This window comes from Diabrotica virgifera, chromosome 1, assembly GCF_917563875.1.
Source record: "Diabrotica virgifera virgifera chromosome 1, PGI_DIABVI_V3a".
Lineage (NCBI taxonomy): Eukaryota > Metazoa > Arthropoda > Insecta > Coleoptera > Chrysomelidae > Diabrotica > Diabrotica virgifera.
In genome coordinates, this window is record NC_065443.1 from 26,130,763 (window position 1) to 26,158,033 (window position 27,271).

General features: G+C 31.7%; 1 protein-coding gene across 1 annotated transcript in view; it reads left to right on the forward strand.

Annotated features, from left to right (window-relative positions):
• LOC114328871 (piwi-like protein Ago3) overlaps nucleotides 1-27,271 on the forward strand; it is an 89,347-nt gene that overhangs the window by 51,857 nt on the left and 10,219 nt on the right. The window contains exons 5-7 of the mRNA XM_028277840.2: nucleotides 1,382-1,636; nucleotides 9,805-10,011; nucleotides 14,067-14,368. Coding sequence (XP_028133641.1) covers nucleotides 1,382-1,636; nucleotides 9,805-10,011; nucleotides 14,067-14,368 — 764 coding nt within the window. The remainder of the gene's footprint in view (nucleotides 1-1,381; nucleotides 1,637-9,804; nucleotides 10,012-14,066; nucleotides 14,369-27,271) is intronic.

Consider the following 27,271-nt stretch of genomic DNA (forward strand, 5'->3'; position numbering starts at 1 on the left):
TTTTTGTAATAACAATTTTTACCCTTTTTTAACTTTGGGGGGGATTTTTGGGGAAAATAACCGCTACCCTCCAGCCAGACCGGCATTTTTGTATTAGGCTATTATGGAAGAGTCACCTGAAAAATTTTCAGCTTGCCTAAAATACCTACTCAAAAATGTCTCACAGCTCTTGGACGTGTGTTGTTACTAAAATAATAATATGGGTGACAAAATCAATAGCTGTAATTATGGGAGCAGAAATTCAATATTGTACCTAGCTTTACAAAAGGATTTGCCTACGACTTTGCATGTCAAACAAAATAGTGAAGTCAATGTTAAGCGAAAATCAATGTTTATTTTTAAATAAAATATTTTTATGTTTTCTGACAGCAGTAAAATGTATTTAGAATTCAACAAATTACATACATTCATCTTTTTGTTTCAATTAATTTAATTTAAAATTTTTTTTGGACACCCTGTATAAATAATTATGTTAACGTTTATATTAGTGAATAGAGAATTAAATACACTTTCAAATAAGCTATTACATGACCCCTATTCTCATTTAAAAAACATCGATTACGTCATTACGCCCAGATGGATGACGTCATAAGTATGATATTAATGCCAAAAAATCGTAATTTCAAAATAAAAATCGACCTGTTTCGGGATTTTTTCTTAAAGTCGCCGGTTTACGAAATAATGAATTTATGCGTTACTTTATTTAAGTTCAATAAACCTTGTAAAAGGATCCATGTTTTATTTACCTCTAATTTTGAAACAGAACCAAGCGCCAAAATTATCAAAAATCCACCCTTTTCATAATCTTATTATTTTCAAACTTTCAAGCTAGAACAATAAAACAACATAGAATGCTATGGAATATAAAGATTTTCATAAAGTTTGAATCACGATTTATAATTTAAACTAAATTTCTAACGTAATTTTCTCCGAATTACTAAATAGGCGCTTGGTTCCTTTTCGAATAACCCTATCCATTTCATGTTGAAACAAAGTAAAGGACCCGCTCTTTGGCGCCCGTGTGCACCGTACACCCTGCACAATCGGTAAAGCCGCTTCTGGCGGTGGACCTACAATTATGAAAATAATTTCCAGGCTTTTCCTGAGGCAACTTTTGTTTTAAATATTTTTTTCTTAAAACTGTACTACAAACGGTTCCTGAGATATGGCCTAGGGCCATTCTTATTGGGACACCCGGTACATGAGTTCACTGATGATGGACGGATAGGTCCGAAAACACTCGTTCTGAACACATTTATGTAATCCATTTGGATTTTTTAAAGATATTTAATTAAATTACACCTACTACTAAGAGTTTTTACTTCGATGTTTTTTACTTCTATATCTTTATGCGGTATATCATTTTATAATTTTATTTCAGGTTATGAAAGATGTCGCTCAATTTACTCGAGTGACACCGAATCAGAGGGTAGCTGCATTAAGAAAGTATTTACAGAATATAAATAACAACGAAGAAGCGAAACAAATTTTAGCTGATTGGGGACTGAAAATAGCAAACGATACCTTAAACCTGGGTGGTCGAAAATTAGACAATGAAATAATATATTTCGGACAAGGTCAACAGTTTCAAACGAACAATAACGCTGATTGGACGCGACCGTCGGGAGAAAATCAGGTAAATCTCTTTACTAGTTTGTTTACATAAAAGGAATCATTTAACTCGTGAAAGACCTCTGCTAGATTAATAATTGTGTACAGCATAGTTCTGGATCCCGCGTACCAAAAAAAAAGTTTATTAATAGCAAGCTGAAAATTTGTTCATAGCTTAAGGGGTTAGGTCCACTTGTAAGGCAAAAAAAGAACGCTTTTTGCAAATTTTTTCTGAAGACGGGTTTTATTATTTATGAATAAATCTTTTTGTACATTAAAGATATACATTTCAAGAAGTTACAAAAAAAAAATTCATGTCAAAATGTCCATAATATTAAGAGATATAGTCAACGTCAGATTTTGCGGTGATCACGATTGCAACAGTCTGAATCATCTGAAACCAAAAAAAAAACGAACGGGGATCTTTAGTAAATCAGTTAATGCTCCTACGAAGGGTTTGTTCATATTTTGATTTGTCGCAACATGGCGGACGTTCAAAGTCAACATTTTTTTTAACCCAAATTTTCGTCACTTTTTCGGCTATAAAAAAAATTTAACCCGCCGTTACACGCGTCTTCTATTGTGACGTGGTTGCACGCGTATGAGCGTCGCCCTCACCCACATAAATTCGACTTATTTCGAGGAAGAATGAATGTCAACATGTAAAAATATAAAATGGGTTGTACTCACATATTATAGAAAGTCTCGTAAACCAATTGTTTTTTATTAATTTAACAAAACAAAAGTAAAAATAATATAGATCAAAAGCAAGTTTTCTTAATTTTCAATTTCAGCAAGCCACTGAAGAAATTAACGTTCTTTACGCGAATTCATTTTACTAAAAATACAAATTAAAATTAAAAACTGTTCTGAAGTTATTTCTTTGTGGCATTTATGTAACTAACTATTAATATTTTGTATTTTGATAACGACGTCCGAGGTGGAATTCGAAACGTCAATAAAATCAATGTTTCAAGTTAAATTGTGGCTTATTTCCCAATTAGAATAGGTAAATTTAAAAATGGGTTCTTAACCAGTGGCGCACCTAGAATTTTTCTCTGGGGGGGGGGGGGTTTGCTTGGGCACCGAAAGTTTTTTGTATTATTTGTGAAAGACAAGTTACATTTTCCTACTTTCTTTTATATATATTTCTATATGCTCTGGGTGGGAGTTTAACCCCCAAACCCCCCCCCCCTCGGTGTGCCACTGTTCCTAACCTAATCCAAACAATAATATTTTAATTAAACCTACCTAAATATTAAATAAAAACCTAAAAGTTTCTTTGAGATAATAGAAACGTGATTTCACTGTGATTGCACGCGCAGTGAGGAATTCCCTCACTTGAAGAGGGATGTCTCTTCTTTCAACTATCACACAGCACACTGGCCGCCTGAAATATTCTATAACTTTTTCATACCCTCTCATAAACCATGCTAAAGGCATTCCTGGGTGCTTAAGGTTATCGTATTAGTTTACACAATTTCATTGGTTATAAACAAATATGGTGAGGGATTTCCTCATAGCGCGTGTAATGGCGGGTTAAAGCACTCGTGGGAGTGCCGACAGAAGTGAAAACTTCGACAGAAGTGAAAACTTCTTATAGTATCTAAATTACGAGCTCAATGCTTTTTCCCCATCCAAAAAGAAGTGCTATACCTATATTATATACACGTTGCGTACGTTCTATGCTATTTATGTATACATACTATTATATATACATAATATATATACGTAAGAAATTTAGTTCGGCAAAGTGATGAGGGTCGCAAACACAATACTTTTTTCCCTATCTAAAAAGTGCAAAACGTCCCTAAAAAAGTTTTCACTTCACAAATGTATTTCGTCGAATCAATGACGGTCGCTAGTTTAATACTTTTTCCCCATCTAAAAAGTGCACAACGTCCCTAAAGAAGTTTTCACTTCAAAAATTTATTTCGTTAAAGCAATGACGGTCGCTAATTTAATACTTTTAACCCATCGAAAAAGTACAAAACATCCCTAAAGCAGTTTTCACTTCAAAAATTAGTTCGACGAAGCAATGACGGTCGCTAATTCAATACTTTTTCCCTATTTAAAAGGGGCAAAACGTCCCTAAGATAGTTTTCACTTCAAAACATTTCGTCGAAGCAATGACGGTCGTTAATTCAATACGTTTTCCCCATCTAAAATGTGCACAACCTCCCTAAAGAAGTTTTCACTTAAAAAATGTATTTCGTCGAAGCAATGACGGTCGCTAATTCAATACTTTTTTCCCATATAAAAAGTGCACAACGTTTCTATAGAAGTTTTCACTTCAAAAATTTATTTCGCCGAAGCGATGACGGTCGCTAATTCAACACTTTTTCCCCCATTGAAAAAGGGCAAAACGTCCCTTAGAAAGTTTTCACTTTAAAACATTATTTCGTCGAAGTAATGATGGTCGCTAATTCAATACTTTTTCCCCGTCTAAAAAGTGCACAACGTCCCTAAAGAAGTTTTTACTTCAATAATATTACTATTATTATACGTAGATTATAATAATATACGTACAAAATTTATTTCGTCAGAACGATGACGGTCGCGAAATCAATCCTTTTCCCCATCCTAAAATAGGTTTCATTTATTTTAAATTTAAATACTTCTACACAATTTATATATACATACACATAATAATTATACGTACAAAATTTATTTCGCCGAAGGGATGACGATCGCGAAATAAATCCTTTTTCCCCATCCTAAAATAGGTTTTACATTTATTTTAAATTTAAATACCTCTACACAATTTATATATACATGCACATAATATACAGGGTGTCCCGAAAAGAATGGTCATAAATTATACCACACATTCTGGGGTCAAAAATAGTTCGATTGAACCTAACTTACCTTAGTACAAATGTGCTCACAAAAAAAGTTACAGCCCTTTGAAGTTACAAAATGAAAATCGATTTTTTTCAATATATCGAAAACTATTAGAGATTTTTTATTGAAAATGGACATGTATAATTCTTATGTCAGGAACATCTTAAAGCAAGATTATAGTGAAATTTGTCCACCCCATAAAAAATTTATGGGGATTTTGTTCCCTTAAACCCCCCCAAACTTTTGTGTACGTTCCAATTAATTCATTATTGTGGTACCATTAGTTAAACACAACGTTTTTAAAACTTTTTTGCCTCTTAGTATTTTTTCGATAAGCCAGTTTTTATTGAGATGCGGCTTCTTTTTCAATATATTTACGTAAAAATTTTATGGGGGTTTTGTTCCTTTAAACCCCCCTAATGTTTGTGTACGTTCCAATTAAACTATTATTGTGGTACCATTAGTTAAACACAGTGTTTTTAAAACTTTTGTCGCTTAGTCTTTTGTTCATAAGTCACCTTTTATCGAGATGTAGCTTCTTTTTCAAAATATACCTAAAAATGTAAATTATAAATAAATTTTCAGATTATTAACAGGTCTCTATAACCGTACTTAACCATATACATAATATATGTGGTGGATTCGACAAATATTCAAAATATCTCGATAAACACTGGCTTATCGAAAAAGTACTAAGAGGCAAAAAAGTTTTAAAAATAATGTGTTTAACTAATAGTGCCACAATAAAAATTTAATTGGAACGTACACAAAAGTTTGGGGGGGTTTAAGGGAACAAAACCCCCATAAAATTTGTATGGGGTGCACAAATTTTACTTAATTCTTTTTTTAAGATATTGCTGTCGTAAAAATGCCACATGTCAATTTTCAATAAAAAATCTCTGAGAGTTTTCGATATATGAAAAAAAATCGATTTTCATTTTGTAACTTCAAAGGGCTGTAACTTTTTTTGTGTGCACTATTGTATATAAGTAAGTGAGGTTCAATCAACCTATTTTTGACCCCAGAATCTGTGGTATAATTTATGACCAATCTTTTCGGGACACCCTGTATAACATAAGTGATGACGGTCGCGAATTCAATGATTTTTCCCCTATCCAAAAATCGCACAACGTCCCTAAAGAAGTTTTCACTTCAAAAATTTTTCATTGTAAAAAAAATCCTTCGTCCATCCGGAGGACAATTATATGTAAAATAAGTCGTTAAAATTTCAAGAGAATCAATACAGCCGTTTTCGAGTTACTGTGATCACCGACTTCGAAAATGTGGTTTCGAGAAAAACGCGTTTAAAGTTTTGAGTTAGTTTACATGCAGATAGAAATTTTAACCTCAAAATATCGAAGCTATGTATTTGAAAATACAGATGCGCCCGGACCAAGCAATGCGACGTGCGTTCAGCTCAAAGTATCACGTTCAACTGCTGTGTGCTGTGTAAGCAGCTAGAAAAGGAGCAGCAGGTAAGAAAAAGACAAAAGAGAAAAGGTAAGGGTCGAGCGCACAGATGCCGCTACCTACCTGTTTTTGAGCACTCGAGGTAGGTGTGTTCTAAGTTGTATATCTCGGCGAATAATAGTCCGATTGGTCTAAAAATTTCAGGGAATACTTTTGAAATGTTATACTTTTAGAAAATGTAATAAAAAAAATCGATTTTTTGAAAATCATGAGTGGACCTAACCCCTTAACGGTATCTAGTCAGAATATATGAAAAAATGTTTTCCACCTACCTCTACCGAAAGTATACTTTTCCGGATCTGATTGTAGGGAGCAAAGTTGTACTTTTCCTCCCTAGGGAGGAAAAGTAAAAGTGACGTCATGGTATTTCATTCATGAAATATAACTTATTGACGCTCTGTACAATATCTATTTTCTATTACGTAAGTATCTATACATTTTAACGTTTATTTATAAAACACCCTACCCTGTATTTTGCAGAATGGTAAAAAACAGTAAATTGTTATGTTGATTTAACAATGTTTACATTAATAATTTGACTTATATTTGACAGTTGACAGTTATATTGTACCTACTTGTTAGTTTTAGTTCTAATAAATTTTGTTGGTTAGTTACATAAATAAATTAAGTAAAAATGATAAAATGACTTGTTATTTGAGGAAGGTGGAAAAACCTCCACTACGCGTTGGGCAGTAAACTTCCTTCTCGGGAGAAAAAGTAGCACTTTCCTGCCTTATTATACAAATAGCTATTGTACAACAAAAATGTTTGGCATTTTCACAAGTTTTCACAATAATAGTGATAACTAACAGTCTGATTTTTGCACGAGAGTTTGTTGAAAGGGTAAAAAAATCAATTAGAAGTTCTGTCCGACAAAATTCATGTTTGTCCAAAAAATTCTGTCCAAATTTCGTAGTCAGCATTTTTGTCTATATCTTACAGATTTCGAACGTCGGACTACGAAAACGTCCCATTAATGTTGTCGGGCAGAACCTTCACTTGATTTTTTACCCTTTCATTAAACTGTCATGCTAAAATCAGACTGCTAGTTATCACCAACATAATTTCTGTCATTTGACATGTTCTACGTCTCGGACTTGTGAAAATGCCAACATTTTTGTCGGACAAACATTTTTTCATATATTATAATAACGTTGGCTATTAAATAAACTTAAAAACAACCTACTAGTTTTCACAATCATAAACTTGTCAGCATGACACATTTATTACGTTCCACAATTAAAACTTCCCCTATTCCAGTGTTCCCATACAGCAAAGTTTGTCCGACTCGACACCGTTAAACTATGAACAAATTTTTAGCTTGCTGTTAATAAACTTTTTGTGGTACGCGTGATCCAGGACTAGTAGAATCTTACCAATCCGATACTATTAAAAACCGGAGGGTTTTGTCAGTTGCTATCAAATTATTGCAAAATTCTATTTTTGTCCTACTAAGTTTTAAACCTTTTTCCTCCAGCGCTTGTCCCCAGTGTTCCAGTTTTTGTTCTAAGTCTCTTTCACTATTTCCTATTAACACTACATCATCAGCATACATTAAGCACCATGGAATGTCACCCTGCAGTTTCGCTGTTATCTGGTCCAAAACTAATGAGAATAAATAAGGACTAAGCACCGATCCTCGATGCAATCCTACTTTCCCATGAAATTTATCAGTCTCTTTATCTTTTATAATACTTTTTCATATTGTGTCCTATAAATAATAAAAACGTGTTATAATAAAACGGTCTTTTTTATAAAAGTGTAATTGTTTTTATCGCCAACCGTCACTAAAATCATTCATTATTGTACTCATTTGCTCTCATTTGCGGCAGTAAAGTAACACTTTATTGTACTGAAAGAAGAATTTTACTTTACCTGCCGCGATTAATCGAGATTGAATGTAAGTGGCCGATGACAGTAATCGATTATTTATTTGATTAACTTACAATTTATGTACTTACTTTAGTTATTTAAAAATATTGTACACAATTTGCGATATTATCAATGAAATTTATGTCAAAAAGTGAAATTATGTAGTATTTTGCAATTAAATTCATATAAAATAAATTGAAACTTTACCGATTTAGTAATTATTCAATATTGATAACTATCGATTAAAAATCGAAAGTAGCAATCTTGCAAAAGTTATCTGTCATAACTGTCATGAAATTATTATGACGTTTAAAATTTAAAAAGTTCTTAAATAGTAAATTGTAAGTAAGTGTTAAAACCAATATCAAATGTGATAAAATTTTGTATGCACCACGTCAGTAAAGATTCTTTATCGAACTCGCTCGCTCATGCTATGCTCATAATATCAGACTCGTTCGATAAAGAGTAACTTTATTGACTTGGTACATAAATAACTATTATTATTAATTTTCCTGGTCTTTTTTCATTTTATGTCCCGATTTTGGGCCAGCTGACACGTCATTTGTCAATAAGCTTTGGAACAACTGACTATATAAAAATACAGCCATGTCAAAATGCTCCGGTCAAATTTGACGCTACCTACCTGACTACTTCTTCTTTTTATTTTATAGACGCCGGAAACTCACCTATCACTTCAATGTATAATCTAGATTCTGGCCCAATTTTCGAGAATTTTGTACATGAAGCTAAACCTACCGATCTCTTAATAAAAGAGTTTTATAATAAGTTTATCTAGAATACGAGTGTGTACCTCGGCAGCAAATACAGGGTGTCCCGAAAAGATTGGTCATAAATTATACCACAGATCCTGGGGTCAAAAATAGGTTGATTGAATCTCACTTACAATAGTGCACACAAAAAAAGTTACAGCCCTTTGAAGTTACAAAATGAAAATCGATTTTTTTTTTCATATACCTATCGAAAACTCGTACAGATTTTTTATTGAAAATGGACATATGGCATTCCTATGGCAGCAACATCTTAAAAAAATTAAAGAGAAATTTGTGCACCCCATAAAAATTTTGTGGTGGTTTTGTTCCCTTAAACCCCCCCCCAAACTTTTGTGTACGTTCCAATTAAATTATTTTTATGGCACCATTAGTTAAACACAGTGTTTTTAAAACTTTTTTGCCTCTTATTACTTTTTCGATAAGCTAGTGTTTATCGAGATATTTTGAATATTTGTCGAATCCACCACATATTTGTATATGGTTAAGTACGTTTATAGAGACCTGTTATGATCTGAAAATTTATTTATAATGTACATTTTTAGGTATATTTTGAAAAAGAAGCCACATCTCGATAAAAGGTGACTTATCAAAAAAATATTAAGAGGCAAAAAAGTTTTAAAAACACTGTGGTTAACTAATGGTTCCACAATAATAGTTTAATTTGAACGTACACAAACACTTGGGGGGATTAAAGGAACAAAACCCCGATAAAATTTGTATGTAAATATATTAAAAAAGAAACCGCATCTCGATAAAAAATCGCTTATAGAAAAAATACTAAGAGGCAAAAAAGTTTTAAAAACGTTGTATTTAACTAATGGTACCACAATAATGAATTAATTGGAACGTACACAAAAGTTTGGGGGGGGGGGGGTTTAAGGGAACAAAACCCCTATAAAATTTTTATGGGGTTCACAAATTTCTCTTTAATTTTTTTTAAGATGCTCCTCCCATGAGAATGATACATGTCCATTTTTAATAAAAAATATCTGATAGTTTTCGATATATTGAAAAAAATCGATTTTCATTTTGTAACTTCAAAGGGCTGTAACTTTTTTATGAGCCCATTTGTACTAAGGTAAGTTAGGTTCAATCGAACTATTTTTGACTCCAGAATGTCTGGTATAATTTATGACCAATCTTTTCGGGACACCCTGTATATACACGACTTTGTAGCATTTGCGCAATTTAGTAACTTTGCAAATTTATTTTATAGGTGACAGGACCGGTTGATATGTACAATTGGATAGTGTTTCATACAGACCGAGACAGAAAGTATGCGTATGACTTTGGTGAGTTAATGTGTAAGCTAGGAAATGTAATGGGGTGTCACATTAGTAAGCCGAAAATGGTTAAACTTCCGGGCGATACAAACGAAAATTACATACAAGCCTGCCAGCAATATATTGATAAAAATGTTCAGGTAAGTTGAATTTTTCAAAACACAATTAACTAATCGATAAGTACATAACTTTCTTAATGGAAACTTAATTTTATCTACCTGATTAATATTGACAATTCAGGCATAGATTATACATTTCAAAGTAAAGTATGCGGCAAAATAAGCAGTACTGAAATGAATATTGGAATGTTTATTATTATTTATATATTTAGTGCCGTAGACATGATACACGAAACATAAGGCAATGGACAGGGATTAACGACATACAATCTCTGATACACATTGCAAGAAACGGAGAGTTAATGGAAAATGTGATCGCTAACATCCATTAGTGGATTTGCATCTGAAGAAGAAGACATGATATAGCTTTGCAAACATTATTCATGACGACGTTCCCAATAAAACAGATGTTAAAGATGCCCTCTGCTATGAAGAAAATCTTTAATTCTAGTCCGCAATAGGGATGTTCACTAATTTTTAATATAGTTCAATTCAATAGATTATAAGGTATATAAAAACGTAGTAATCATAAAACTGTTTAAAAATGTATATTTTTTAAGATAAATGAGTTCATAATGTTGATTTTCTTGGAGGCTAGAAAAACGGTACCGTGTAGCGAGGCTACGGTCTATGACGTCAGCAGTCGTATCGTCTTTGATCGACGACTAGTATTGTATACTTATTTACGAAGTGTATTTGAATGTGTGCAGTTCTTTACGTATTTAATTATTAAAAATGAAACCAAATAAGTGGTGTTTTGTTCCTTGGTGTGTAAATACCTCTAAAAACAATTCTGACAAAATTTTTATTACAGTTCCAGCTAATTTAAATCGTCAAAAGATACGTAAAGAAGAAGTATGTATCAATAAAAACCAAGCTTTTCTCTTGCGAAGATCACTTCTTTATTGTAAGTTATGGATCTTTTCCTAAATAAATGAGTTTTTAAATTAACTACTCATTTTTACCAATTTCTATGATATGTTTTAAATTTAAGTTAGCTTGGTTATAAAAAAATAAATTATAAAAATTATTAATGGTACCTACTTATTACCTAAAGAACCTATTTATTACCGACAGACCCTATAAACTATACATCATTTAAATTAGTAGGGCAAAATCTGGGGCAAATGCTATTTAAATGCATTAATTTTTTCGAATCCTGAGAAAACTAATAAATATTTTTGAACAATTTGAAGGCAGAATTAAAGATTACATTATTACTGAGGGCCGAAAGTCCGTTAGAATAAACAAAAAGTTTCCTTTGAATGAAATATTTGAAATTAAAAATCACACTAAATTTTCTCTTTTTTTCACCCCTGTACCTTATTAAAATAAACATTCCACTACTCTGTGGTTGATTTATTTCTTTACAAGATGACAAGAAATCAGACACCATTATTACATGTACAGTAGGTAGGTTAAACGAATGAGCTATTTTAAAACGTTTCATTTTATTTATTTATTTGTACCACCCAAAATATGTCATTAGAAACAGTCTATCCACTTTAAACTACACAAATTCACCATAAAACTCCACGTTAGCCCTGATAAAACAATAAGAGAACAAAATACAAAATAAAATGACCTGAACTAACGTCAAACAGGTACCTAAAGAATAACACTGTGGACATGGCGCGCGCTGGAGTATACGACTAGTGACGTCAGAAGCGTTTTCTTGAAATTTAAAATAATGCTAGATTTCTAATGGAAGTTTTTTCATAGATAGTACTGTTTATTTTGCCGCACACCGTAAATGACTTTAAAATGATTTTTCAATATTTTTGAGGTACGTTTGTGGGACGACTTTATTGAAACATAGTTTATTCGATTATATAAAATTACCTTAAGCTTGAGCATACTCGTTATAAAAATTTGATTTTACTTTAAAAAGTAAACAACAACAGAAATCAAAAATGTAACACAACACCTTTATCCACTAAAAATATACACTGGATGTATGACATGGCGCCTTTATCATAAAGAAATCCTACTTATTATTATTGGGAGATTAGATATATATCAGAAAAGTTTACAAATTGCAAAAAGCAATTTTTTCAAAAATGTGACTTAACACCTTTATCCATTCATATCTTCAATTTGTACAGGGTTTCTCATTATATTTTACCCCCACTTATTTTCCTTAATTCCGGGAGTACAAAAAAAAGTTTCAAATAAAAGTTGTATTATTTTATCTGTACCGACCAACAGTGTGACAACAGACCAAATTTTGTATACAGGGAGTGGCCAATAAAATGCATTTTCAATATTTCAAATGAGACACCCTGTATTTTTTTATAGTTTTGGGTAGCCCTGCGTTTCCTGATTCCAAATATATAACATAGTGTAGCATTAGTTTTGTTCTTATTGGATGATTGTAACCAACTTCAGCAGAATATAGAAATATTGGAAAATTGGTGCAACAGCAACAAATTACAACTTAACACAAAAAAATGTAAAGTAGTCACTTTTTCTAGGAAATCAAGTTTATTTGTATTTAACTATAGTTGTCACGATAAAATATTAGAAAGGCAGAACACGGTTAAGGATTTGGGTGTAATTTTTGACACAAAACTCACTTTTGTGGAACATAATATGTTATATATGTGTGTTAAAGTTTCTGAAGCGTTGAAGGCTTATGGGTTTTTAATTCGCAATTGTAAGTCATTTAATAATATAAAGTCATTAACATTGCTATATTATACTTATGTCCGCTCTAAACTTGAATATGCCAGTATTGTATGGAGTCCTTTCTATGATTGTCATAACATTGCAATTGAAAGCGTTCAGAGAAAATTTCTAAAATTTTTAATGTTTAAAGTAAATGGTCTTTATCCGGCTAGAGGTATAGATAATAATTACTTGTGTGATCGTTTTAGTATGTGTAGTTTAGAATTAAGAAGAAAAGTTGCATCTTTAATTTTTTTGTACAAACTTGTTAATAATGCAATTGATTGTATTTCAATATTACAAAACATTAATTTTAATATTCCAAGGTCAAATTTAAGAACAAATGTATTATTTAGGTGTACAAGAGCTCGTACAAATATTCTATGTAAGGCTCCTATTAATGTAATGTGTAGAAATTTTAATGTTATTGGTAAGCATTGTGACATTTTTTCATGTTCTCAAAGGAACTTTATAAAAGTAGCTATTGAGTGTCTGAAATAAGCACTAATTTTTTTATTTTATTTTATTTTATTTTTTTATTAATTTATTTTCTTTTTCGGTTTGAATTTATATTCATTTTAGTCTAACTTGTATTATTAATGTTATTTTTTTTGGTACTACTGCTTAAATCTTACCTATAGGTGTTATAAATTATGTAATATTTTTATCATTGTCCTGTAAATGGGAAACTGTTGGGCAATAAAGCTATTATTATTATTATTATAATGGCGTATTTGTAATGTGTGGATCGGCAATAAGGGTACCATTACATGGCCACCAAATAGTCCCGACTTAACACCATGTAATAGCTTTTTATGGGGGTTTTTAGAACAAAATTTTTTTTTTGATTCAAATACAAATATTAACACTATCACGGCAAAAGTTCGCGCGGAAATTGAAAATTTAAATGGTCATAATAACACAATATCTGACGCATTAGAAAATTTGAGGCGAAGATATTACTTGTGCATTGATAACAATGGAGGGCACTTTGAGCATCTATTGTAATCTTAAGTGTAGTATTGTAAGTCATTAATTTTGTTGACTTTCTAAATATATTTTTTTCTTATCTTAGTATAGTACAGTAGTACCATACGCCATTATAGAAAAAAACTAATGCTACACTATGTTATATATTTGGAATCAGGAAATGCAGGACTACTCAAAACTATAAAAAAATACAGGGTGTCCCATTTGAAATATTGAAGATGTATTTTATTGGGCACTCCCTGTATACAAAATTTGGTCTGTTGCTACACTGTTGGTCGGTACAGATAAAATAATACAACTTTTATTTGAAACTTTTTTTTGTATTCCCGAAATTAAGGAAAATAAGTGGGGGTCAAAATATAATGAGAAACCCTGTACATATTATGAGCTATTTAATAATAACTATTTGTTTGCTTCAGATTGTAGTATTCATTTGTCCAACCATGCGGTCAGATCGGTATGGACACATCAAGAAGATGTGCTGTTCACAGATACCAGTACCTTCGCAAGTCATCAATTCTAGAACACTTTCAAATCCGGGCAAGGTCAGGTCTATAGTGCAAAAAATCGCACTTCAGATGACCTGTAAATTGGGAGGAACTCTGTGGACAGTACGATTCCCATTCAAGGGTTGGATGATCTGCGGAATCGACGTCTATCACGGGAAGAAGTCCAGCTCAGTATGTGGATTCGTTTCGAGTCTTAATGAATCCGTATCAAGGTAATGTAATAACAGTTTAAAGATAATTACACCTTTAATTAACCTAAAAACAGTTTAAAAATAAATACACCTTTTTATAATATTACAATATATTCGTGGGGTTTTAACGCGTTAATCGCCACGCAGCATTTACGGTATCCCGCACTAAAAAATTAGTTTAAGTTCTGCGGCACAGTAGTTATGCCGCATGCTATTACAATGTATTTTGTTCCGTGGCATTTCTATCATACCGCGGTGGCTATACATTTATATTGGAGTAATAAATATGTGGCTTGGCCGACCCAAGTCACTCACTTCCCCAGATTTTCAAGTTTCGGTTACCACAGAACTCAGTATACATGCGGATGGGTTGCTTTTATTCCTGTATCGTAAGAAAATTGTATATCGTTGCCTGGAAGCAACAGTAGTATGTGTAAAAAAATGGCTTTTGTGATATCCATGTCAAATAATTCGAAATTAAACCTTCTACTGAATGTAACACTAAGATAAGTAAAAAGTTAAATACTTTTTTCATAATATTACATATCCTTGTGTAGCTTAATTCCCTTCAGCCTAAAATCTATAATGTAACACTAAGTAAGACAACATATATGTAAGACGACAACTATGTAAGATAACATAGATATCATACTGTTATAATATTGTCGTTTACCCATTTTGGTCACAGATATTAATGCAACACTAAGTTATCTTACTGTTGCCATGTAGTTATTGCTGAATTGTGAATACTGTAATATGCTGAAGATTGCAGTAATCTTAAACACTAGTTATACCTACTATTACATTCATTTTAAAAGGTGTATGTTAAGACTAAAAATGAATAGTCCACCAATTTCAATTGTAAAAACTTTGAGGTATCTAGAAGACGTTAGTATTTAGTGTATTTACCGAAAAATGATACTGATTCTGAATTTGCCATCTGGAATTTATTAATCACAGGAAAAAGGTAAGTTAAATTATTGATTATTTAGAGATAGTGTCAATACATGATAAATTCCCCTTTAGAAAAATGCAATAATAGACTAAGAGCCGCTATAGATGAAATTTCTTAATCATTTTAGGCACGACGGGACCCTATAACTTACATAGTAGAACTTAAAAGAAAATGTTTGAGCACTGTGCCGTCACTTTTCAGTGGCACATGCGTCTACAGTGGCGCATCAAACTTTCCACTTATGGACGGGATACATAAATTAAAAAATACCCTCCCTCATTACCAGAATTTAATTTTTTTCATTTTTTTTAAGTTCTATGTGATTAAGACATAAAATTCATCGTAATTTTAACCCACCACCCCCTTCTCCCTGCCCCCACCATCGAAAACTTTATTTTTCGATTTTATTTTTTTTTGGTGGGATGCAATCAATTTTAAAATTTCAAAAAATTCACACGCATAGTTAAGGCTTTTATAAAACACGTCTATTTTTTATAGACCTGTAGGTTGAGTGTACATAACCTCAAAAAAATTTTAAAATTTGTTTTTTGGAAAAAGGTATATAACTTTTTTTTTGGGATAGCTGCAGATCTAATTTTTTCTTAGTCTTGTGTATTTTATCAAACACTATATTTCTAATTTTTTTCAGATTTTTCTGTAACGCTGGTCACCTTCAAAAATCCAAAAAACTGTTTTTTAAGGGGGTTTTGGGGGGTTTGAACGTGTTTTTTTGATTTTTAAATATTATAAAGGACTCAGTTACTTCAAGTTACATATAACCTATAAAAACAAAATTTATTTGATATATTATGAAGTCTATAAAATAGGGAAAATCCCCCAAAACCCCCCAAAAAACAGTTTTTCGGATTTTTGAAGGTGGGGATCCTTACAAAAAAATCTGAAAAAAATTTAAAATATAGTGTTTAATAAAACACACAAGATTAAGAAAAAATTAGACCTGCAGCTATTCCTCAAAAAAAGTTATACGCTTTTTTGGAAAAAAAAATTCTTTTAATTTTTTGAGGTTATGTACACTCTACCTATGGGTCTATATAAAATAGGCATGTTTTATAAAAGCCTCAGCTATGCGTGTGAATTTTTTGAAATTTTAAAATTGATTGCATCCCGCCAAAGAAAATAAAAACGAAAAATGAAGTTTTTGATGGTGGGGCAGGGGGAAGGGGGTGGTGGGTTAAAATTACGCTGAATCCTATGTGTTAATCACATAGAACCTAAAAAAATAAACAAGAATGTGTGTGTACTTTGTACGCACGTAAGAAGTTATACTTCTACTACATATTATGTGATTTTTAAGACTATACCAAAAATTTAAAAAAATAAAAGAATAAAACGCACACAAACACATTGAAAAATGCCACAAAGAAAAAATGATTTCTGGACGATAATAATTGTTGGCAAAAATTTTAAATACGCATTTGCTGAAAAAAAAATTATATAACAAATATACTTACAATCATAATATGCATAAAAAAATAAAACTTGCATCGGGAATTGAACCCTTGAATTTCGTGCCGCTTTGACTCGTAATCGAAGGACTCACTCGTCCAATCGCACATTATTTATCATGTGGAAAAATACGGTAACTGAACGTTTTACTGTTTGACAATTGTTTTGAAAATTATGTAGTTTAAATTTTGTGGAAGAAAATATAAAAATATAACAAAACAGTAAGAAAACAATATATTAGATGAAGATTGGTAGAACTTTTGTTGGTAATCAAATTAAGTATGTAAATCAAAGCATTACATACCTACTAGATAAATAAATCTACGCCAAAAAATCATAATTTAAAAATAAAAATCGAACCTAATTTGGGATTTCTCTCTAAAATCCGCATTCTTGAGAAAATAAATGTATGTATTTCAACCTAATCCAAATGTATAATTACAATATGATTATAATAAAAACTAGGTACTTACCAAATTAGAATGAGTTTTCCTTGTCCAAAAGTCCAAAAATATAGGTATATGAAAACTATTTAAAAAGGCAGTATAACTATTAACTAACTTTTGTTTGTTGTTTCTTTTCACACAAATTTTAAAACGCAACAACCATAAATAATCTAACTACAGCTGTGCCACAGCCGCCATATTGAATAATTTTTGACATGTCATTTGAACATCCAATCAGAACAAAGTTATAATGCGCATGCGCCCGGTCGCTAGGTTTTCCCATATAAAAATTTACCCTCTATCGCCGGTAAAGAAGTATAACTTCAAAAAAAAGAATGTGTGTGTACTTTGTACGCACGTAAGAAGTTATACTTCTATTATATTATGATTTAAACGAAATTAATATACTTTTTATTTATATTTTGTTTAAATATTAAACTAATTTATACTTACTACTTCTCAAACATTTTTATTAGAACAGTGCCAAAAATTAAAATAATAAAAGAATAAAACACACACAAAAACATTAAACAAGCCACAAATGATGTCTGAACATTAATTGTCGAAAATTTTTTTAACTAAATACGTATTTTCTGAAAATACAATTATATAATAAATATACTTACAATCATAAAATGTATTAAAAAAAACAAAAAAGAAAGTTTCTATTGGGACTCGAACCAGCGCTGATAAGAGCGGTTGGTATTGGAGTTCATTCGCCTTCTCCGCTTAGCCACGGACACTATGTGTCATTATTTACGAAGATCGACTAACTAAACGGATTAAACTTGTGATATTTTGATATTTTGAAAATTGATCAAATTATTTTAATTTTGAATTGAAATGATTGAGAATTGAAAAAATACAACAAAACATAGAGTAAAAAAACAATATATTAGGTGAATATTGATAGAAATTTTGATGGTAATCAAATTATATAAATAAAAGTATTACATACTATGTATTTTGGCAGATCAAATAGGTAGGTTTATACCCATGATACATTAACAATTATTACGTACCTGTTGCTTTTAAAAACTATTTAAAAGTCACTACAATATTATAAACTTTTTTGTTTCTGTCCTCACAACAATAAAACTAATATATTATACATTTGTTTACCTTTACCTTTACCTCCAAACCACAGCTGCCATATCGGATAATTTTTGACATGTCATTTGAACATCCAATCAGAACAAAGTTATAATGCGCATGCGCCGGGCTGATAGGTTTTAACATATAAAAAAATCACCCTCTATCGCCGGTAAAGAAGTACAACTTCAAAAATTAATTCTGTTAGTAAGGGAGGGTAACTTTTAATTTATTTATCCCGTCCATAAGTGGAAAGTTTGATGCGCCACTGTCGACGCATGTGCCACTGAAAAGTGACGGCACAGTGTTCAAACGTTTTCTTTTAGGTTCTACTATTTAAGTTATAGGGTCCCATCGTGCCTAAAATGATTAAGAAATTTCACCTATAGCGGCTCTTAGTCTATAAGCTTTTACTTTCAGCATCCGCTATTACCAAAACTGATTCTGATTATTTTTTTCATTTTATTTTGTTTCTTTTCTTTATTGTCGAATTTTTATATTTTTGGAAAACAAGTATATAATTTATGTAACAAAAGGTTTGAACAACAAAACTGTTTTGTTTTTTGTATTGAAATGTGTAAAATTTTAAACAAAACTTCAGTGCAATAAAAGTTTATATTAACAACAAAAATAAATATCGTTAAAAAAACAGATTATCTTTTAGGGCAACAGTAGGACAAGTAACTTTTTTTCCAATTATTTTTTACTTTTTTATGTGACGCCTGTAAAGTTAGGTACTCAAACAAAATTCCATATCCATTTAAAAATAAAAAAAAAGTTATTAGGTAATGAAGCTTCGCAAAATTTTCAGTTGCGTTGTTATCGAAACTGCATTATTTTACATATCCTATTGTTGCTTTGATACGACGATATGCTTTGAAAGTTTGTGTATTAGAAAAAACTAAACACATTCTATATCTAATCATCTTCAGAGTTTTCGCCCCATAAATTGCTATATTGCCATAAAATGAAAGAACGTTGTTCTTTCTCATAACTTATTTTTCAACTCTATAGGACTAAAGTAACTGCACTCGCCGAAGGTACGATTACAAATGATCAAATAGTGTAAAATGTAACATGCAAATTCACGAATAGACAGGTTTCAACGGGAAAGAGCGGCACTAGTTGCAAGTCGTTTGGCCACGGTCAGTCATAAGTAAGCATGTGAAGTGGCTTTTAGTAAGAAGGTTGGCAACAGTGTGCTTGTCAGTGTTGGCCAGTGATGTGGGAGGGAGGGGATGTGACATGAGGTGAAGTAGACGGGATCGCTTTCACGGGCTAAATGGGGAAGGCAATATGGCGGAACAACTCTAGCAGTATATTCTGTTCTATATAAAGTATATAATTATAAAATTGTATTATATTATATAATATATATATATATATATATATATATATATATATATATATATATATATATATATATATAATTAATAATTTTAATAATTAATTAACAACATATATTCCACGTATAACATAAAAAACCTGCCCGCCGCCATATTGCCTTTCCCAAAAGTGTCAAATCAAGTGGTCCCATTTAGTAAACACGAGAGCATCTCTTATGTCATATCCCCTCTCTCCCACATCATTGGTGTTGACACACATCCGCCGGCTTATGAAATGCCACTTGCCATACCACGATGAAGACAATGTACGATTATATAATTTGAATATGTATTGTTTAATTTGTAAAACACTTTAATAAAGATAGTAAAACCATAAATACTTATTTATAACACAGTCAACAAAAATATTTCTTTAGGTTCTGTGGTACTTAAGTTGTGCCACAACCAAAAAAAAAACAATAAAAAATGTTTTATTGGTAAAATAATACTGCAAATTTTCTGAAATATATTCACATAACTAATAGTCTAAGAGCTAATCAACCCTCCGAGTAACGTTGTTCCTGTAAGGCTAGAAATTTGTATAGTGATAATTCATAGCACACCAAGGCTAAAAACCATGACCTGGCAGGCATCAGGCCTGCACGTGTATCTACCAGGTGAATCGAACGGTGCACAGTTTAGGGGGTAAAATAAACTTTCTTCTGTAAAGTTTAAATTTAAGTATGTGCTTGAGTAAGTCATTTAGAAGAAATGTGTACAATGACAGGCGATTCTGAACAGCATAAGACCTTTCTAGACGAGGGTAAAGATTAGGGTTTTTCCTAAAATAATTTTTTTGCACCGAAAAAATTTTTTTTAGGTTTTTTGAATCATTCCATACAGAAAAGGTATTTAGTGACTTTTGACTTAGGTTAATAGTTTTTGGCATATAAGCGATTAAAAATTGCGAAATCGGCCATTTTTTACCCCGAATCGGATATTTAACTGAAAATTTCAACGTTGCCAAGGTAGGTATTCTTTAAATATCGATTGATGAAATCCCGAAGAGTTTTATGCAGTATAATATGGAAAACCCCTTTGTTTTTTAAATTGTTAATCAAGCGGCCGTGGCACTGTAGTAATTAAGTGAGGACGTTTGAGTTTGCATACATTCATTATCTCGATAATGGACAAATTTGAAGAGAAATCCTCAGACAGATCGATTTTTATTTTTAATTTAGGACTTTTTGGCATATATATATATAATACTAGTGACGTCATCCATCTGGGCGTGATGACGTAATCGATGATTTTTTTAAATGAGAGTAGGGGTTGTGTCATCGCTCATTTTAAAGGTTATTTAATTCTCTATTCACTAATATAAACATTAACAAAAATATTTATACAGGGTGTACAAAAATTTTTTTTTTATTAAATTAATTTACACAAAAAGAAGAAAAAAGTTTTGCACACCCTGCATAAATAATTATGTTAACGTTTATATTGCTCAATAGAGAATTAAATAACCTTTCAAATGAGCCATCACACGACCCCTACACCCATTAAAAAAATCATCGATTACGTCATCACGCCCAGATGGATGACGTCACTAGTATTATATACAGCGTGTCTACTTAAGTTGGAAACATATGGGAAACTTTTTTATTATTAATTTTACGAAAAAAAGTTATTCTTTATAAAAAGTTCTGCATGCCCCAAAACCTAAGATTCCATCATCAGATATCAAATTTTCTCAATATTATACGAGGTATGTCAAAAAATATGAATTTCGGTCAAGGATAAAGTACCTTTATTTCTCTCAATATCGAAAATTCTTATGATAAAAAGTTGTTTGGAAGTAAAAACTAAGATCAAATATGTAATTACATGCTTCTAATTGGAAAAAAAATCTCAAAGTTATGGATACCCAACATCGTTTTTAATTATTACAAATATAACTCGTTTATTATTCATTTTATGAAAAAAAAATTATTCTTCATAAAAAGCTTTGCATGATCCAAAATCTAAGACACAACCATGATGTATCAACTTTTATTAATTTTATACGAGGTGTGTCAAAAAATATGAAATTCGCTCAAGATTATAGTACCTTTATATTTCACAATATTTCAATTAGAAGGATGTTATTGCATATCGAAACATAGTTTTTAATTCTAAACAACTTTTTTAATAACCGTTTTCAATATTGTGAAAAATAAAGGTACTTTACTCTTGAGTGAAATTCATATTTTTTTACATACCTCGTATAAAATTAATAAAATGTGATATCTGATGGTTGCATCTTCGGCCTTAGGACATACAGAGCTTTTTATAAAGAATACCTTTTTTCGTAAAAGTAATAATAAAAGAGTTATCGTATGTGTAATAAATAAAAACGAAGTTAGTATCAATAAATTTGAGAAAAATTTGGAAAATATTTTTTTCCAATTAGAACCATGTAATAGGGATGTTCACAAAAAATTAAAAAGTCATTTCAAACATGTAAAACGATTAAGAAACACCCTAGGAATAATTGTCCAAAATTTCAACAAAATTGAAAAAGTCTTTCTATAAAAAATCTTTATTAGAAATCTAACATTATTTTAAATTTCAAGAACGCTTCTCTATTGGCCTGACGTCACTAGTTGCATACCCCAAGCGCGCGCCATTCTCATAGTGTTATTGTTTACCTGTTTGACGTTTCAGGTCATTTTATTTTGTTCTCTTCTTGTTTTATCAGGGTTAAAGTGGAGTTTTATAGGGAATTTGTTTAGTTTAAAGTGGATAGACTCTTTGTAAGAACATATTTTGGGTGGTACAAAAATAAACAAATAAAATGGAAGAAGGTTTTCAGAAAGCCGATTCGTATAAACTACTGACTGTAGTGTAGATGTAACAATGGTGTATGATTTATTGGCATCTTGTAAAAAAATAAATCTACCACAGCTTTACTGAGTATATATTCCATATAATTTTCCATGTCTTCTTTAAGCTAAAAAAATAAATGCTTAATACTCCACAAAAAAATAGAGAAAGTTGTATGCATGCATTGTATGCATGCATATTGTATACATACATTGGCTGGTTATTACCTTGCCTTGGTTAGGTGTATTAAAACTATTTTTATTCTTCTTCATGTGCCTTGTCCGTTGTGGACGTTGGCTATCATCATGGCAATTTTAATTTCATTTGCGGCGTTTCTCAATAACTCAATCGATTTTTGTCCAAATCATCGGCGTAAGTTTTTAAGTCATGAGTGTCTTTTCTTCCGGGTCCGCGTTTGCTCTCTATTTTACCTTGCGTTATCAGTTGGAGTATACGATATTTATCATGCCTCATGAGATGACCGAAATATTTAAGATTTCGTTTCTTAATTGTAAAAGAGATTTCTTTTTGTTTTCCCATTCGACGCAATACCTGTACGTTGGTGTGGGTCGCCAGGATATTTTGAGGATACGTGGGTACACACACATCTCGAATGCCTCTAGCTTTTTCATTAATGTTTCCATTATTGTCCAGGCCTCTGCGCCATATAGCAAGACCGGAAATAATAACATTTTAGCAGCCGCATTTTTAGTGAAAGAGATATTATGTCGCAATGGGTGAAAATATTTCTCATGCATGTTGTTAAATGTTGCTCTGTCCTTTTCAACTCTAGATCTTATTTCGGTTGTTTCGTATTTCGAGTTGACAACTGTTCCAAGGTAAAAAATATTTTTGAACTTGGGTATTATACATTTTCATTTCAACCAATCTTTTCACTAAATTATTAATGATTTTAATATAATATAAAGTCATACCTACATCCACATGTAGTTATTTCAAGGTTTACTTTTACTGTATGTATTATTAGAATCCCGTTTTTAGGAATATCCCAGTTTAAGGAATACAAATTTGAGGTCCCGAAACTTTTTCATTTACTCCTTAAGGGGGTAGGTGCAAAATCTTGGTCTAATTCTATTTAAATTCATTAATTTTTTTCGAATTCTGAGAAAACTAATAAGTATTTTTGAAAAATGTAAATGCAGAAAGAACAATTACATTATTACCAAGGGCCGAAAGTCTCTGGAAAACTTCTATAGTGTTTATTTTATTAAGTTAGTTCTTTAAGTTAGTTATTTTAAGTTATAGCTGCAACAAACCATTTCTTTTTCTGTTTTAAATTGTCTGGAACGGTCATAAAATCTTGTCAGAACTGTTTTTTGATGTATTTACACACCCAGGAACAAAACACCACTTATTTGGCTTCATTTTTAATAATCAAGTACGTAAAAAACTGCGCACATTCAAATACACTTCGTAAATAAGTATACAAAACTAGTCGTCGATCAAAGACGTTACGACTGCTGACGTCACAGACCGTAGCCTCGCTACAGGGTACCGTTTTTCTAGCCTCCAAGAAAATCAACATTATGAACTCATTTATCTTAAAAAATATACATTTTTAAGCAGTTTTATGATTTTTACGTTTTTATATACCTTGTAATCTATTGAATTTAACTATATTTAAAAATTAGTGAACATCCCTATTGCATATTTGATCTTAGTTTATATTTCCAAACAACTTTTCATAATAAGAGTTTTCGATATTGAGAGAAATAAAGGTACTTTACTCTTGAACGAAGTTCATATTTTTTGACATACCTCGTATAATATTGAGAAAATTTGATATCTGATGATTAAATCTTAGGTTTTAGAGCATGCAGAACTTTTTATAAAGAATAACTTTTTTTCGTAAAATGCATAACAAAAAAGTTTCCCATATGTTTCCAACTTAAGTAGACACGCTGTATATGCAAAAAAGTCCTAGTTTAAAAAATAAAAATCGACTTGTCTGAGGATTTCTCTTCAAGTTTGCTCATTCTCGAGATAATGAATTTTTATGCAAACTCAAACGTCCTCACTTTGTACTACAGTGTGACGCCCGCTTGATTAGCAATTAAAAAACAAAGGGGCTTTCGATATTATATTGCAAAAAAACTCTTCGGGATTTCATCAATCGATGTTTAAGGAATATCTACCTACCTTGACAACGTTGAAATTTTCAGTTAAATGTCCGATTCGGGGTTAAAAATGGCCGATTTCACAATTTTTTAATTTTTAATCGCTTATTTGTCAAAAATTATTAACCTAAGAGAAAAGTCACTAAAGACCTTTTCTGTTTGGAATGATTCAAAAAACCTAAAAAAACTTTGTTCGGTGCAAAAAAAATAATTTTAGGAAAAAACCCTAATCTTTCCCCTCGCCTGGCAAGGTCTTATGCTGTTCAGAATCGCCTCCCATTGTACAAATTTCTTCTAAATGACTTACTCAAACACATACTTAAATTTAAACTTTACAGGAGAAAGTTTATTTTACCACTTTTCGATTCACCTGGTAGATACACGTGCAGGCACGTGCACCTGGCAGGCATCAGCCAGGTCATGGTTTTTAGCCTTGGTGCGCTATGAATTATCACTATTCGCGGTGTGCAAGTACTTGGAGGGGATACGAGAAACAATCGTGCGCGAATAGCGGTGAAATCTTGCAACTTTCTTAAATAATTCATATTGTCAATTGAAATTGTCAAATTGACATATATTTCATACCTACTGTCATTGAAGAAGAAAAATTGTATGTTGCTCACAATATTGATATTAAAAAAGGGCAATAAACTAAAATGTAGCAATTATCGCGGAATATCAGTAACAAATACAATAAGCAGAGTATATACAAAAATTTTAAGAGAACTGATTGAACAAGGATACTCAGAATACGAAGAAGAAGAACAATGCGGGTTTAGAGCTGGAAGGTCCTGTACGGATAATGTATTTTCGTTAAAGCAAATCATCGAAAAAAAATTAGAACGGAATAGGCCAATACACCTAGTTTTTATAGATTTGCAAAAAGCTTATGACAATATACCGATACCGAAACTATGGGAAGTACTGCAAAACTCCAACATTAACTTTACTCTCATAAAAGCTGTCCAAAATTTATACAGTGACATGAAATCTGCAGTAAAATTAGGAAACAAAATAACAGATTTGTTTACAGTCAACAAAGGTCTACGACAAGGATATTGCATATCACCGAGTCTGTTTAAGATTTATATCGCCAAAGCCCTTGCAATATGGAAAAGAAAATGCAGTGGAATGGGCATCCAAATCGACGACAACACCTGCCTGTACACCCTTCAGTTTGCAGACGATCAGATAATATGTGCAAACGATAAAGAAGATTTGGAATATATGACTCGCAAATTGAAGGAAGAATACGAAAAATGGGGATTGCAGATGAATGTAGAAAAAACACAATATTTATGCCTAGGTGAGGATTCAACTGATATGATATTGGACAATAATCAGAAAATAACTAGCTGTGATAAATATAAGTATTTGGGCATTAATTTCAACAAGGAAGGTACTGACGATGCAGAAATTAAGAGCAGAATAAATAAAGCAAGAACGATAATTAAATCATTGAACGGAGTTTTATGGAGTACCGAGATAGGGAAACAAAGAAAAATGCGAATGTACAACACCATGATTAAGAGCACATTGGTATACGGATCCGAAACATGGAGAATAAAGGAACACCTAAAACGAAAATTAGAAGCTACTGAGATGGACGCCCAAAGGGTAAGCACAGAACAAGTAAGTCGCGGTGGAGCTGTAGCTGTCGGTCGCAGTCGATGTCGATATCCATGTAAAACAAACACATTGTAATGAATGGAAGCGAACAGAGCAGGTAAGTCGCGGTGGAGGTTTAGCGCGATGCCATCCAGGAGGTTTACATCGATGCTTCGATGCTTTTGAAAATCACTTTGTTTTAGGTACATGTCATTCGAGGCCAAGTTGTCATTACCTGCGCTACCTGAGTTGCTACTTTTTATATAATTCTTTTTTCGTATTCAGTTTATTTTTGAATTTCTAAAGTATATAAATTCAGTAAGTTTTTGAAGTGCTAAATATGAAGGAGGATCTGATAGCAATTGTGCAGCTAACTTCCGTATTGTGAGTCAAGACCCACAGACAACATCATAACCGGCATGTTCTTGCGAAGGAGTGAAAGGAGTGAAAGGAGTAACTCAACTTGTATTGGAATGACAGGTAATTGATAAAAATGAGAATATAGTACATTCTTTCACGGTTTTTGCTGTAAATTTTAAAGAACCGTTTGGATTGACATTAAATTTGGCATAAGGATAGCTAACATGTCAAAGAAAAAAAGTGATATGGTGCCGATGTGTGCTTTTGTCCTGGGGATAGGTTTCACCCCATCTCGGGGGTTATTTATTTATTTATTTTATTTATTATTTATTTAGCGTATGGCTCTATCAGAGTTTTTGTATAAGAATAAAGATCACAATACATTAAAAAATAATAATAATTAATTTTTATAAACGAAAATTTAGTTGATAAATATATTGAATCGATTCATTGGTCGCCATTAAAAAATCGGACCAATTGCCACTGTACGATCTGATGGGGCATTCCTCCACCAAATGCTTAACCGTTTGTCTTTCAGCACCGCAATCGCAATTTGGAGAAGGTATTTTTCCCCATCTAAAAAGTAAGTCAGAGCATCTACCACAGTTGGTTCTAATTCTATTTAGTGTAGCCCAGATCCGTCTTGGTTGATTGAAGCCCTCTGGCTT